General features: G+C 58.2%; 1 protein-coding gene across 5 annotated transcripts in view; it reads left to right on the top strand.

Moving 5' to 3' along the window:
• Positions 1 to 14,135, top strand: part of HMCN2 (hemicentin 2) — a 171,453-nt gene extending 157,318 nt beyond the window's left edge. For all 5 annotated transcript variants that reach the window (XM_069582171.1, XM_069582169.1, XM_069582167.1 and 2 more), the window contains 12 exons: positions 3,496 to 3,645; positions 5,415 to 5,552; positions 5,670 to 5,791; positions 6,145 to 6,382; positions 6,501 to 6,563; positions 6,676 to 6,798; positions 7,472 to 7,606; positions 8,937 to 9,065; positions 9,418 to 9,735; positions 10,863 to 10,982; positions 11,823 to 11,949; positions 13,305 to 14,135. In XM_069582171.1, the coding sequence (XP_069438272.1) occupies positions 3,496 to 3,645; positions 5,415 to 5,552; positions 5,670 to 5,791; positions 6,145 to 6,382; positions 6,501 to 6,563; positions 6,676 to 6,798; positions 7,472 to 7,606; positions 8,937 to 9,065; positions 9,418 to 9,735; positions 10,863 to 10,982; positions 11,823 to 11,949; positions 13,305 to 13,650 (2,009 nt within the window). In that variant the 3' untranslated portion in view covers positions 13,651 to 14,135. The remainder of the gene's footprint in view (positions 1 to 3,495; positions 3,646 to 5,414; positions 5,553 to 5,669; positions 5,792 to 6,144; positions 6,383 to 6,500; positions 6,564 to 6,675; positions 6,799 to 7,471; positions 7,607 to 8,936; positions 9,066 to 9,417; positions 9,736 to 10,862; positions 10,983 to 11,822; positions 11,950 to 13,304) is intronic.

Genomic DNA, 14,135 nt, shown 5'->3' with positions numbered 1-14,135 from the left:
GGGGATTCTTCCCAACCCCGTGATCGAACCTGCATCTGCCTGCATCTCGTGCATTGCCAGGTGGGTTCTTTACCCATTGAGCCACCTGGAAAGCCCCTTTGGGCACACACGATCCTATAATGTGGCAGAGTAAAGCAAGGGTGTCCGTGGTGCCCACCTAGGGGGTTGTGGTGAAGTCTGTGGATTAGAGTTGCCCCGAGCTCTGCCTGGCCGTGGTAGGTGGTCAGTAATGGATGCTACCTCCTGCTGTTACTAAACTCTGACATCTCAGGTCTCCTCAGTCAGCTTATTTTTCCTTTGGGTCAGATCAAACTTTAAAATTAAAGGACTTTAAAGGTAAAGGACTATGCTGAGAAACTGCACTAGAATGACTGAGATTGCATAAAGGAAAGTCACAAAATATATTCTTTCTGTGCATCTGTAGGAACTATTCCATATTTGTGGCTTGGTAGCTCTGTCCCTGTCCATGGCAGACATCACTAATCTATCACCACCCACGACATCAGATTCCTTCTCCACAGAGCACTTCTCCATGCAGCACTGACTTAGATGAGGAATCGACATTTTGCCACTTGAAAACCCACTCAAAACCCACTGCCAACCAACGGTGGGACTCTTTCTGGCCTTTTTGGTCTCCTCATCTCCTGCAGGCAGGGATGGGACACAGACACATGCGGTTCTGAAAACCCAGTGGTTCTCTGACACCCGGCCACAGATGCTGTCTCTGGAGCAACTGCAGGTCTGAGCAGACCTTCCCTTTATTTCAGTTCTTACCTGTCCTGTTGAAAAGCTCCCACCCCAACCACAAAGCTCTTCACATGGCCTCTGGGTTAGTTTCCTGAATATGCCATAACAAAATAGCACAAACTGGGCGGCCTGAAGCAACAGAAATGTATGATCTCGCAGGAGGGTGGAAATCTAAGATCAAGGTGTCAGCAAGGTTGGTTGCTTCTAAAATCTGTAACAGAGAATCTATCCAGCCCTCTCCTCTAGCTTCTGGTAGTTTGCTGGCAGTCTTTATTTTGATTTTGATTTTTTGGCCACACCACATGGCATGCAGTTTCTTATTCCTTGACTAGGGATCAAACCCAAGGCCCCCACAAAGGAAGTGCAGAGTTTTATCCACTGGACCACCAGAGAAGTCCCTGGTGACAGTCTTTAGACCTCCTTGGTTGTAGAAGCGTCACTTCGGTCTCTGCCTCCAGGATCACATGGCATTCCTCCTGTGCTCATGTCTGTCTTAAAATTCCCCTTTATATAAGGATCCCAGTCATATCAGATTCAGAGAAGGCAATGGCACCCCACTCCAGTACTCTTGCCTGGAAAATCCCATGGACAGAGGAGCCTGGTAGGCTGCAGTCCCTGGGGTCGCAAAGAGTCGGACACAGCTGGTCAACTTCACTTTCACTTTTCACTTTCATGCATTGGAGAAGGAAATAGCAACCCACTCCAGTGTTCTTGCCTGGAGAATCCCAGGGACGGGGGAGCCTGGTGGGCTGCCATCTCTGGGGTCGCACAGAGTTGGACACGACTGAAGCGACTTAGCAGCAGCAGCAGCAGCAGCAGCATATCAGATTAGGGCCCACTTTCCTGACCTCATGTTAACTTGGTTCCCTCTATATAGACCCTATCTTCAGATAAGGTCACACGCTCAGGTACTGAGGATTAGGACTTCAACACATTCTTTTAGGAGGACACAGTTCAATCCATAACAGCTTCCTTACTTTTTTAATGGAAACAACTAATTTTTATTATTATATTAACTCATGTATGTTAACCGTAGAAGGGCCAGAAAATTTTTTTTGATCCATGAAGATAAAAATAGTGATCAATTATCTCTGGTCATTCAGTTATCAGAAATAGCTCAGGTAATTATTGGGGGTGTATATTTGTACCCTTTTCTCTGAATGTAAAGATGTACTTTTTTTTTCTTTTTACAAATGAGTTCAGATGTACAAGTTGTGTTTACAACCTGCCATCTTTCTTACTCTATTACGGACAATATTCCGTGACCGTAAGCCTCGTCCATACCTTCTGTGATGGTTTCATATCATTTCATAGGAACGTTTTTATTTTTAATAAAAAAACAATGTTTTTGGCTGCACCACAGGGCAGTGAGATCTTCCTTGATCAGGGATTGAACCCGTGCTGCCCGAGTTGGGAGTACTGTCTTAACCCCAGGACCACCAGGGAAGTCCCATAGCAACATTTTTAAAACGTAATTGCTGTTGGCTTCATTAAACAAGCAACAGGTTTTTCTTTTCCAGTTTCCCCTCTGAAAACCATCCTGTAGTGCACATCTCTGTGTGCTGGCCTGAATATTTCTATAGGATACACTCCTTCCAGCGACATTGCTAGGTAAAAGATGTCCAAAGGCTTTGAGGCCCGCTACCCCTCTCCAGGATGGGGGGAGCATCCTGGCCTTGTGGGGCACAAGAAGCTGCTGACTCACCCCGCATCTGAGAAAGTAGACAGGGGCTTGTCATCCCTGGCCTCCAGTTTCGGTCCCCTTCTACAGCTGCCAGGGCCGTACTGCTGCCGTTTTACCTGCTGCTCCCAATTCCTTCCTTGCCCCCTTATTGCAAGGCCAGGGTTAGGTTCATGGCCTTTCCCCTATTTCCCGATAAACCCCAGAGCTGTGGATATTGACAGCAGACATCCCAGATGGGCATCAAATCTCATCAAACCCCAGCAGGCAATGGCACTGCTTCCTGGAATCCAAAATCAAACCAGCCCCCTGATTTACCCACTTAGGATCTTGGCAGTTGAGTGTTTTATGTTATTTTTTCGACAGATCATTGGCAATTTCTTGCTAATTTCCCCTGAGGGCTGGTGAGCGGAGAGTCAGACTAGCTTCTGTTCTCTTGCCCCCTGGAATGCCATCTGTCCAGACGAGACAGCTGGCCCATTAGGCAGAGGAAGCACCCCCCTGTGCCCCTACCGTCCATTTGATTAGTGTTCAAGAGCATCTGCTAGCAGACTGCCTGGCGGCTGCCAGAACCCCAGCCCACCCCAGCGGGGCCAGCGGCAGGGTGGCTGGAGCCAGTGTACTGATGGAATGGGAGGTGTTCAGGTTAGTTCCTGGCTCCGTGCCCTGCCTCTCCACCCTGGCTCCTCCAGGGTGTCAGCCACCCCACCCCCCATCACCTGGCATTTTAGAACCCAACAGGTATTTGGCACGTCTGTGGTCCCACCTCCTCATTTTATAGAGGAACCAACTCGGGCATGGGAGCCTGACTTGCCCAGCTTTTCAAGAAGGTGTTGGAATGAGAAGCTGGTGCCTTCTCTGCGAGGGCCTCCTCTTAAATGCCCCCCGTCCCTCTCAAAGCCAGGATCCCCTAGGGATTCACCACCCTCGAGCTGCATGTCCTTGAGCAGTTCCTGCCCCTCTCTGAGCCTCAGTTTACTCCTTCAGGAAAATGGACAACAGCGCTTGCGTAGCGTTGAGGGCACAGAGGCGGGTAGTGTCCCTCTTGTTCTCTTCCTTCCTCACAGGAGAGCCCCGGGGGAGCCGGGGCAGCATGATCGGGGTGATCAACGGCCAGAAATTTGGCGCAGCCGTCCTCAACACCAGCGTGCAACAGGAGGCACATTCTGGGGTCACCACCATCCGCAGCAGCATTAGCCACATCCCCACGAGTGTCGGTAAGTGGGGGCCAGAGGATCCTCTGACTCCAGCTGAATCCAAACCAAAGTGGGTGGAAGTGCAGACCACTTCCTCCCCACCCCACAGCCCCCAACCAAATAAAATAACTGCATTTAAAATCAGCCCGAGGGGGACTTGCCTGGTGGCCCAGTGGCTAAAACTCTATGCCCTTCAATGCAGGGGCCCGGGGTTCGATCCCTGGTCAGGGAACTAGGTCCTGGATGCTGCAACTAAGACCTGGAGCAGCCAGATACATTTTTTTTTTTAATCAGCCTGACAGAATGTGAAATGACCAGGTTTATATGAATGCAGGGTCAGATCGTGACTTTTTGCCCCATTGATTGCCGTGGGAGGTTTCCTCCACTGTTAAGGCAAGAGCTGCCAGGGAAGCCAAGGGGTCATCGTAAGGAGGAAGGGATTCGGGATGGAGGGGACAGACGTGGGGAACGTAGAGAATGAAGTTATCTAGAAGGCCTGGAGATTCAGGAAATGTCCACTCTCAAACAGGTTCACAAAATAGTGTGTTCTAAGCAAATGGGCTTCCCAGGTGGTGCTAGTGCGAAGACCCCACCTTCCAAGGCAGGAGATGTAAGAGACGCAGGTTCTGCCCCTGGGTCGGGAAGACCCCCTGCAGGAGGGCAGAGCAACCCACTCCAGTATTCCTGCCTGGGAAATCCCACAGACAGGAGGCTGGCGGTTACAGCCAATAGTGTCACAAAGAGTGGGGCATGACTAAAGCAACTTAACACACGTGCACACAGATGGAATGTTCTGGAGAGACATTATAAACGCTGCTGTAACAGACCCTACCATCTCACCCAGCCCAGGGCCTCCTACATCCCCTCATGGGGGTCCAGAGCAGGGAGAGGGTCGTGCTGAAAGGGGTTTTGCTACAAGCAGCCCCTCCCGCACTGCTCTTGACCACAGACTGCGTCAGCCCTGGCTGGGGGGAATGGGGCGGAGCAGCAGGGGGTCACTCCAGGCTGCCTTCGGTAGAGAGCGAGTGAGACACTGCCCAGATGCAGCTGCTTTTCTTCCAGCTGCAGGAGCATGAGCCGTGGAGAAGCCTCTGGCCCCAGGCCAGGCGCTCAGGCTCTGTTTAGTGGAAGCAGAGACACAGAGGCCAAGAAGGTTCTGCTCCCAGGCATGCGGGTCCAGCTAGCTCCCTTGAACGTCAACCCTCTTGCGCCTCTTCTGAGCCAGCAGTTTGGCCGAGAAGCTGGACGATCCCTGGCCCTAAGCCAGAAGGGTTCCCCCTTCCCCCAGTCCCAGATCCCACCTGCGCCAAGGGGAGGCTGAGCTTCATGAGAGATCTGAGAATCCTTGTCCAGGACTTTTTTCTTTTTTTCCTCCTTTTTCCAAGTCTGTGGTTTAGAACAATCCTGTGTCTCCCAGGCTGTTATGGAAGGTGTCTACAAGTTAGGAGACTTGGTTAATTTTCAGCTTGGTCCAGCATGTATACTGTGATGGTCTATACAGCTCTGGGCTCTGTGGTGACCCAGTAGCCCTCAGTATTTATTGAATTCAGTTGGATACTAAATGGATTTCTCTGCATAAATATATTTTGCTAATTTTCACAATTAGTCCATGAAGTAGATATTGTCTTCACCACTTCCCATGTTCTGACCCAGGTAATCACAAGGCTGGGCCCGGGCGGTGGTGGGGAAGGGACAAATCTCTCCTACTGGGGCAATAGGGAGCCACAGAGGGACCTTGAGCGGGAGAGCAGCTGCCCTTAGGATCCGGCCTGTGTGTCCACCCCATCCAGGGCCTCTGATGAGGGTGCTCGTGGTTACCATCGCCCCCATCTACTGGGCCCTGGCCAGAGAGATTGGAGATGCCCTGAATGGCCACTCCCTGACAGGGGGCAGCTTCCAGCAGGAGTCATATGTGGAATTTGCCACAGGTAAGCGGGGGGCTGTGGGGGTGGTCTTCCCCGAGGTGGGCCAGGTGGGGCTGAGGTCCGAGCCCTGGGCTTCTGCCCCACGGTGACTCCAGCCTCGGGGGGTTGGGTGGGTTGCAGGGGAGCTGCTCACTATGACCCAGGTGGCCCGGGGCCTGGATCCCAACGGCCTCCTGCTCCTCGACGTGGCGGTCAATGGCGTCGTCCCCGAGAGCCTAGCGGATGCAGACCTGCAAGTGCAGGTTGTAGGGGGGCGGGGGGCGGGCCCTGGGGTGTGCAGGTGGAGGGGGAGAGAGAGGGCGGGAGGCCCTGTCCCTATGCCCCCCACCCCCGCCACTGTCGCCCGCAAGCAGCCAAGCCCACTTTCCTTCCTGGACCCCCAGCAAGGGCTGGGCCTGGCCTGGCTGGACTTAGGGGAGGACCACCCCCCAGAGGGAGGATGCTCTGGGTTCAGCTTCCCCGAGAGCCCGAGGGAGCCCAGCTGGTTGGAAGCAGAGCTGACAGGCCCACGCCCCCAGTCGGGGACTGAGGGTCCCTCACCCCTTGGAAGTTGGTACCCTGATGTCCTCGTCTCCCCACCCCCCACCCCGCCCAGGACTTCCAGGAGCGCTATGTGCAGACGGGGCCCGGCCGGCTCTTCGTGGGCTCCACGCAGAGCTTCCTGCAGGACAGCCTCCGCTCCTTCCTGCGCTGCAACCACAGCATCCGGTACAGCGCGGCCCAGGGCCCCCAGCCCCAGCTGGTGCAGCACCTGCGGGCCTCCGCTATCAGCTCGGCCTTCGACCCCGAGGCCGAGGCCCTGCGCTTCCAGCTCTCCACAGCCCTGCAAGCTGGTGAGGCCCGGGCTGTCTCCCCAGCTCCCACGGCCCCAGCCAGGGCCCCCAGATGAGCCTGGGCCATCTCTTGCCAGGGGCCCGCGTGAACTCAGGGCCTGTCCCCTTTGCCTTGCAGAAGAGAATGAGGTTGGCTGCCCAGAGGGCTTTGAGCTGGACGCCCAGGGAGAGTTCTGTGTGGGTGAGCACCCTCCCCGCCCCGGCATGGACGAGGGAGGCCTCCTGGCCTAGGAGGGGCGAGCTGGCGGGAGGGCCTGGGAGCACAGACTGCCAGACCCCTCCCCTCCCCGCAGACAGGGACGAGTGCTCCGACGGCCCCCGGCCCTGCTCTCACTCCTGCCGCAATGCCCCCGGCCGCTTCTCCTGCTCCTGCCCGGCTGGCTTCACCCTGGCCAGGGACGAAAGGACCTGCAGAGGTGAGCGGGCCCCTGGGGGGAGAGGCTCAGTGGGCACCTGGCCCAAATGCACACAAGGAGATTTCGGGCTTGGACCCTGGGCCAGGGAGCACACCCCTCAGGGAATGTGAGCTACGGGGTCCCAATGCCCTGTTCTCATGGAAAACTTGCTGTTTTGAGGGCCTCGGAGCAGGGAGGCTCAAGTACTTGGGGGTGAGGGGGCTCCTCAAAGACATACACATGCTCACCGCATGCACACCCCCTGAGAAGCCTTCCCGGCCCTCAGCGGGCATTTTCAGTCAACTGGAAGTGAGCTGACACCCACCTGTCCCCTCGTGTTCTACCTGCCCCCCCTTTATCAAAGTTGCTGGACAACAAAGCTGACCGTGAGCTGCAGTCTAGACACTGATACCCCGCCTGTGTCTTCCATCCCACCAGTGGGGCCTGGCACTGCCGGGTGTCTGCTTTGGGGCACCCAAAGGGCACTGTCTGCAGCCTCACTTCAGACGCCACAGGCCAAGGCCCAGGGCCCCTCAGGGTGGGCTCTGTGCTCCTGGGGGTGTTGAGAAAATGGCCAGCGCTAGCAGGAGGGGCGGGGACCTTCGTGCCAGGGGTGTCTGGGCCTGGGGGGACAAAGCCTGTGTAGGTGGGCTGGGCCTGGGGACAAGTGTTCATGCGCCCCACCCGCCCCCAGATGTGGATGAGTGTGCGTGGGAGGCCGACCTCTGCCAAGAGGATCAGCGCTGCGTGAACCTGCTGGGGTCCTACCACTGCCTGCCCGACTGTAGGCCTGGCTTCCGGGTGGCCGCCGATGGAGCCAGCTGTGAAGGTGATCAGGGCAGGGGGCTGCACTGTCCTGCTCCTGGAAGCCCAGTGGTTGCCAGGGCGCACCAGAGGGCCTGTTGTGTGTCACTGGGATGCTGGGCCTTCAGGGAAGCTGGAAGTCTTGGCAGAAGGAATCCAGAGAGGCTGGGGAGGAAGCCTGAGCTGGGCACAGGAGGTCCGCCGTACCCTTGGCAAGTACCCTTCTTAACACAGCTTCTTCAGCTACAGTGACTACGGCAACTGCCCTTCGAGATGAAACCTAGGTGCCAGCCCTGGATATGTGACTTCTAGGGTCCTTCCTGCCCTAGTATTCTAGGCTTTCATGATGCTGGGTCCTTGGGCTTCTCTGGTGGCTCAGACAGTAGAAGCATCTGCCTGCAATGCTGGAGACCCATGTTCAATCTCTGGGTCTGGAAGATCCCCTGGAGAAGGAAATGGCAACCCACTCCAGTACTCTTGCCTGGAAAATGGGGCCTACGGTCCATGGGGCCACAGAGTCAGACACAACTGAGCGACTTCACTTTCTTTCTTTCTGGTTCCTCCGAGAGAGGCCATCAGTGAGTGGGGAGAGTGTGGTCAATTTGGACTCAGAAGAGGCAGTCACTCCATTTTGGTGACTGTAGAACTCCTCTGCCTCCTGTCTTCTTCCTGCACTCCCTTCCTTCTTTCTCACCATATTCCAAGCTCTGCCCATACACCAGGGTCCTAAACCCTTCACATGCACGAGCCAGTTTTCTCCCCATGACTCCATGAAGGAGTCCTGTCGTGACCTCTTTTTACAGATGAGGAAACTGAGGCTCAGGGAGGGGATGTTCCTGACGCAAGGATCAAGAGACATGGCAGAGTTCAGTCCAAACTTGGGGCTCTGCCTCCAAAAGCGTTAAGCCACTCAGTCATGTCTGACTCTTTGTGACCCCCATGGACTGTAGCCGGCCCACCAGGCAATGGGATTTCCCGGGCAAAAATACTGGAGTGGGTTGCCATTGCTTTCTCCAGGGGATCTTGCCCACCCAGGGATCGAACCTGGGTCTCCTGCATTGCAGGCAGATTCTTCACTGTCGGAGCTGCCAGGGATGCCCCGTGCCTCCAAAGCCCACCTTTTAAGTCCCTTCCTTCCTTTGAGTCCATACCCTTCTTATCCTCCAAACCTGGTGTAATTAAAAGTAGTGGCTGCAAAGGCTGGCATCCCACCTGCTGGCACTGAAGGTGAAGAAGGAGACAGGGATGAGGCTCAGAACCTGAGAGGCACGATGTGCCCTGGGGGAGGGGCTCTGGGCTCAGCAACCCTCCCTCCCGGCCCCCAACCCGGCCCACCCTTGCTCCTGCCTTTCCAGATGTGGACGAGTGTCTGGAGCAGATGGATGAGTGTCACTACAACCAGATTTGTGAGAACATCCCAGGCGGGCACCGCTGCAGCTGCCCCAGGGGCTACCGGGTCCAGGGCCCTGGCCTGCCCTGCCTAGGTACGGGGAGAGCCACCCCCTCGCTGGGACCCTGGTCGGCACCCCCACCTCACAGGCAGGGAGCCGTCATAACAAGGATGACACTTGAGTTCAGTGAATAGAGATAGGAGCCAAAACCAATTGTGCGCCCAGCACATGCCCGATCTGGGCTTCGCCTGCTGTTTCCCACCCCCTGCCCAGCAAGGTCACCTTCTAGTGCCCCGAGAGGTTCCCATCTCCCCCAGTCCCGAGCCCCAGACCCCACGGTCCCTCAATGGGTCCCTCAACACTCCTCCCTTCAGCCTCCAGGCTCATTCTTGGCAAAGCTTCTCTGAGACCCACCCACCTCTCACCTGGCCCTGCTCCCCTCCAGATATCAACGAGTGCCTGCAGCTGCCCGGGCCCTGTGCCTACCAGTGCCACAACCTCCAGGGCAGCTACCGCTGCCTGTGCCCGCCAGGCCAGACTCTCCTCCGCGACAGCAAGACTTGTAGCCCGCTGGAGCGCAGTGAACCAAACGTGACCACCGTCAGCCACCGGGACCCCCTGGTGGACTGGCTGCGGGCCCGTGCCCCCAAGCCTGGGGGGTCCTACCACGCCTGGGTCTCCCTCCGACCGGGCCCCAGAGCCCTGAGCATGGGCCGGGCCTGGTGCCCACCCGGCTTCATCCGGCAGAATGGCGTCTGCACAGGTAAGACTGAACCCCGCGGGACACACCCTGCTATGCTGTCTCAGGCCCCCAGGCTGGGCGTGTCGGCACCACGCCCGTGTTCAGAAACCCAGGGTTCACAGGCAAGTAGAATGGGCGATGCAGGCAGACGCTGCCCCCTCACTACGTGGTTTCTCGGAACCCCGGCTGTGCCAATGGGCAGGGGGCTTCCAAAGTGGGTGGAGCGTTTTCCAAACCTTTTGACTTCAGGACTACTTTACCCCTTGTGGCTCAGCTGGTAAAGAATCCACCTGCAATATAGGAGACCTGGGTTTGACCCCTGGGTTGGGAAGATCCCCTGGAGAAGGGAAAGGCTACCCACTCCAGTATTCCGGGCTGGAGAATTCCATGGATGTATAGTCCATGGGGTCACAAAGAGTCGGACACGACTGAGCGACTTTCACATTCGCATTACCCAGAGGGAAGGCAAGTGTTCCCAGGAACCCACTTGGAGGAACCCTCCTCCGGTGCGCAGAGGTGCAGCAGTCAGGGAGGGAAGGAGAATGGTCCAGGTTGACCTGAGAAGGTCAGCAGGGACTGGGGGATGCTTGAGAGTCACGCAGGTCGAGGGCCCTTGTGTGGAGGCAGGCTGGCACTGGGCAACAGACAGAGGAAGGGGGAGGTAGCTTGGAAGGCAGGTGCATTTCAGTATCGCTGCCTGGACAGAACCGTCTGTCCTGGGAGCACTATCTGCCCCCCACCCCCACCCCATGGCTTGGTGCACATGGAGCCCAAGGACTCTCCCAACCTCCCCATCCAGCCTTGGGTGGGGCATGAAAGTGAAGTGGCTCTGTCCTGTCTGACTCTTTGCAACCCCATGGACTGTAGCCTACCAGGCTCCTCCGTCCAAGGGACTTTCCAGGCAAGAATACTGGAGTGGGTTGCCGTTCCTTCTCCAGGAGATTTTCTGGACCCAGGGACTGAACCCGGGTCTCCCACACTGTAGGCGGATGCTTTACCATGTCTGAGCCACCAGGGAGGGGCACGGCAGGGAGCAGGGGATCTCCCTGGCTTGTCCTGAGCCTGGCGGTGGGCAGGCGTGCAGCCACCTGGGCATTCGTGACTCAGTGTTTCTCTACCTGCACCCCCCTACCCCGCCCCGGGGCCAGACCTGGACGAGTGCCGTGTGAAGAACCTGTGCCAACACGCCTGCCGAAACACAGAGGGCAGCTACCAGTGCCTCTGCCCCGCAGGCTACCGCCTCCTCCCCAGCGGAAAGAACTGCCAGGGTGAGCAGGAAGGGGCGTCTCTCACCCAGGCTGCTCTCTCCAGTCCCCTCTCAACCATCCCCTGTGATGGAGGGGCAGGGAAGGGGTACGTGCTGCCCCCCACCCAGGTGGCCAGAGCCACAGCGGGACCCACACTCCCAGCGGGAGCTAAGAAGTTGTTGCGGACAGGCTCTGAACGCAGCTGGGCTGTGTGTCCCTGGACAACTGACTTCATCTCTCTGTGTCTCGGCCTCCTGGCGAGGTGGGGCTCACACGGCCCCTCCAATAAATGTCTGGAGGAGGAAGGTGGGCACAGAGCCCATGCTCAGCAAGGCGGCTGCTGATGGGAGTAGAAGGGAAGCCCTCTAAGCCACAGGCCAGCACATTTCCCCTAAGGTGCTCTGCAGCGGGTCAAGCTGCCGCTTCTCTATAAAGCAGGAACCCCCGTGTCTGCCTCACCAGTTGCCATGCCTCACTCTACTGTGGGGGTCACCGAATGGCCTCTGAGAGCGTGGAGCTCCTACAGGGATGGGGAGGCAGAGAAGGATCACCGGCCGTGGCCTCTCGGGGTCCTAGGGCAGTCATCATCTCCCTCAGCCTTTCTACGCCAGCTCCAGGCTCGGCGGCCCCAGAGTGCCCACCTGGGGAGAAGGGGAGGTACCAGGGGCCTGCCAGCTGGGCTGTCACAGTGTCAGGCTGGCTGGGGACCGGGCAAGGGGCTGCCCACCTCGCTGTCCTCTGAGGGCATCGCTCTCCCACCTAACCCGCCCCTCCCCACCACACCTCCTGGCTCCTGCCTTGGGCTCTTTCCCCTTCGCCCCATGTCTTCACCCTGCTCTCCTCACCCACCTGCCTGCCCAGACATCAACGAGTGTGAGGAGGACGGCATCGAGTGCGGGCCTGGCCAGATGTGCTTCAACACCCGTGGCAGCTACCAGTGTGTGGACACACCGTGTCCCGCCACCTACCGGCAGGGCTCCAGCCCCGGGTAAGGGCTGAGCCGGTTGGGGGTGGGGGGGTGGGGGCGGATGGTCTGCCAAGAGCTGGGCAGCTCTGGCTCCTGGAGAGCCCAACTCCTCCTTCTCCAGGAAGGCCCTGTCTCGGGCCAGAGGGTCAACCCTGCCAGAACTCCTGGGCGGGGCTCCTAAGCTCAGGGGCAACATGCCATCAAGAAAATCACTCTTCGCGCAGCTGTTTGGGATGTAAACTCACTTGAACCGTTATCGTTTCCTGCACAGCACTGCGCCCGCTAAGCACGGAGCGCAGGGAAAGGCCAGAGCCAGGAGAGAACTGGGAGGCAGGGGTGCTGGGGGATGGACACACAGAGACACGTGGGAACACGTGAGTCCACTCAGGAAAGCGGACACAGGAACACACGCGCAGGCGCATAAACTCCACCCAGAACCCCACGCAAAACCCGAGGACTCAAACACACACAGCCACACAAACACAAAACATGTTCCCTCCAGGTCTCTCACTGTGGCTACAGATACTCATAAAGATGCACAGACGAAGGGGCCTTGGCTGGCAGGAGCTGCAGCCGTCAGGGCAAGGATTTTGGGTGGTGACCTGCCCGGGGCTCTATGAATCACGAAGCCTAACTGAGCAACTTCACTTTCACTTTTCACTTTCATGCATTGGAGAAGGAAACGGCAACCCACTCCAGTGTTCTTGCCTGGAGAATCCCAGGGACGGGGGAACCTGGTGGGCTGCTGTCTATGGGGTCGCACAGAGTCGGACACGACTGAAGCGACTTAGCAGGAGCAGCAGGCTGAGGCTTGCAGCAGGGTGGGCGAGACAGAGTGGGTGCCCTTGGCAAGGCTGAACCCCCTTGGGGGTGATGAGGGTTTAGTCGCTAAGTCATGTCCGATTCCTTGCGAGCCCATGGACTGTAGCCACCAGGCTCCACTGTCCATGGGTTTCTCTAGGCAAGAATACTGGAGTGGGTTGCCATTTCCTTCTCCAGGGGATATTCCCCAGCCAGGGATCAAACCCTGGTCTCCCGCATTGCAGGCAGATTCTTTACCAATTGAGCTAGAGAGAAGCCCCCCTTACCCCGCTGCAAATGCAAAGCCAGTTCTGGGGTTCCGGAGTGCCCAGAGGGCTTATCACTGATGGGGGACCTGTTCTGGTGGGAAAGGGCAGGTCTCTGGTTTCTTGAGGCCTCAGTTTGCTGCTCTCTAAAATGGGCTAACAGTGCCGCTTGTAGAGGCATGGGGCGCGCGAGGTGGTGGTCGGGCAGCTCACAGCTGCACTGCGGGAGTTGAGGGTGGAGTCTGCTTTATGCGGGCGGCGGGGCACGCCAACGGCAACCCGGAGTCGGTCGGTCTGTCTGTCCCGCAGGACGTGCTTCCGGCGCTGCTCACAGAACTGCAGTTCGGGCGGCCCCTCCACGCTGCAGTACAAGCTGCTGCCGCTGCCCCTGGGCGTGCGCGCCCTCCACGACGTGGCCCGCCTGGCCGCTTTCTCCGAGGCCGGCATCCCCGCCAACCGCACGGAGCTCAGCGTGCTAGAGCCCGACCCGCGCAGCCCCTTCGCGCTGCGCCGGCTGCGCGCCGGGCATGGCGCGGTCTACACCCGCCGCGCGCTCACCCGCGCCGGCCTCTACCGGCTCACCGTGCGCGCCGCGGCGCCGCGCCACCAGAGCGTCTTCGTCCTGCTCATCGCCGTGTCCCCCTACCCCTACTGAGGGTTGCGGCAGGGGCAGCGACTTCCGGGGATGGGGGCAGAGAGGACCGGACCCCGCCCCGCCTCCCCCGCCACCCAGGTGGTGCCCTTGCCCATGCCACCAGCTGTGGCAAGCGACGTCATCTCCTGTCCTCGTGCGTCAGCGAGACCTTCAGCAAACACGCCTCGGCGCGGCAGCCTTGACCCTAGGACAGCGAGGATCCGAGCTCGCCTAGCTTCCTCCTCCATGGGGGTGGAGCCCAGCAGGCAGGTGACAAACGCTGTCCTTAGGTGGCGAAGACAGCAGGCAGCTGGAGTGAATGAAGCCTGATTGGCTTCTGCGGTCTTTCCGCAAGCCCCAGGGGACCCCGGGCCGGGACGCAGCGCCCGGAGACACTTGAGGGGGGCGGGGGCCACAGCCGCTGTCCGCCCCCCACCCCCATACCTGGCATTGTCATCCTGAAGCGCCTGTGTGTATGGAAACCATAAAAACGTCCGTGTTTACCA

The sequence above is a fragment of the Ovis canadensis genome, chromosome 3 (assembly GCF_042477335.2).
Source record: "Ovis canadensis isolate MfBH-ARS-UI-01 breed Bighorn chromosome 3, ARS-UI_OviCan_v2, whole genome shotgun sequence".
Lineage (NCBI taxonomy): Eukaryota > Metazoa > Chordata > Mammalia > Artiodactyla > Bovidae > Ovis > Ovis canadensis.
This window is presented reverse-complemented; position numbering and strand designations above follow the sequence as displayed.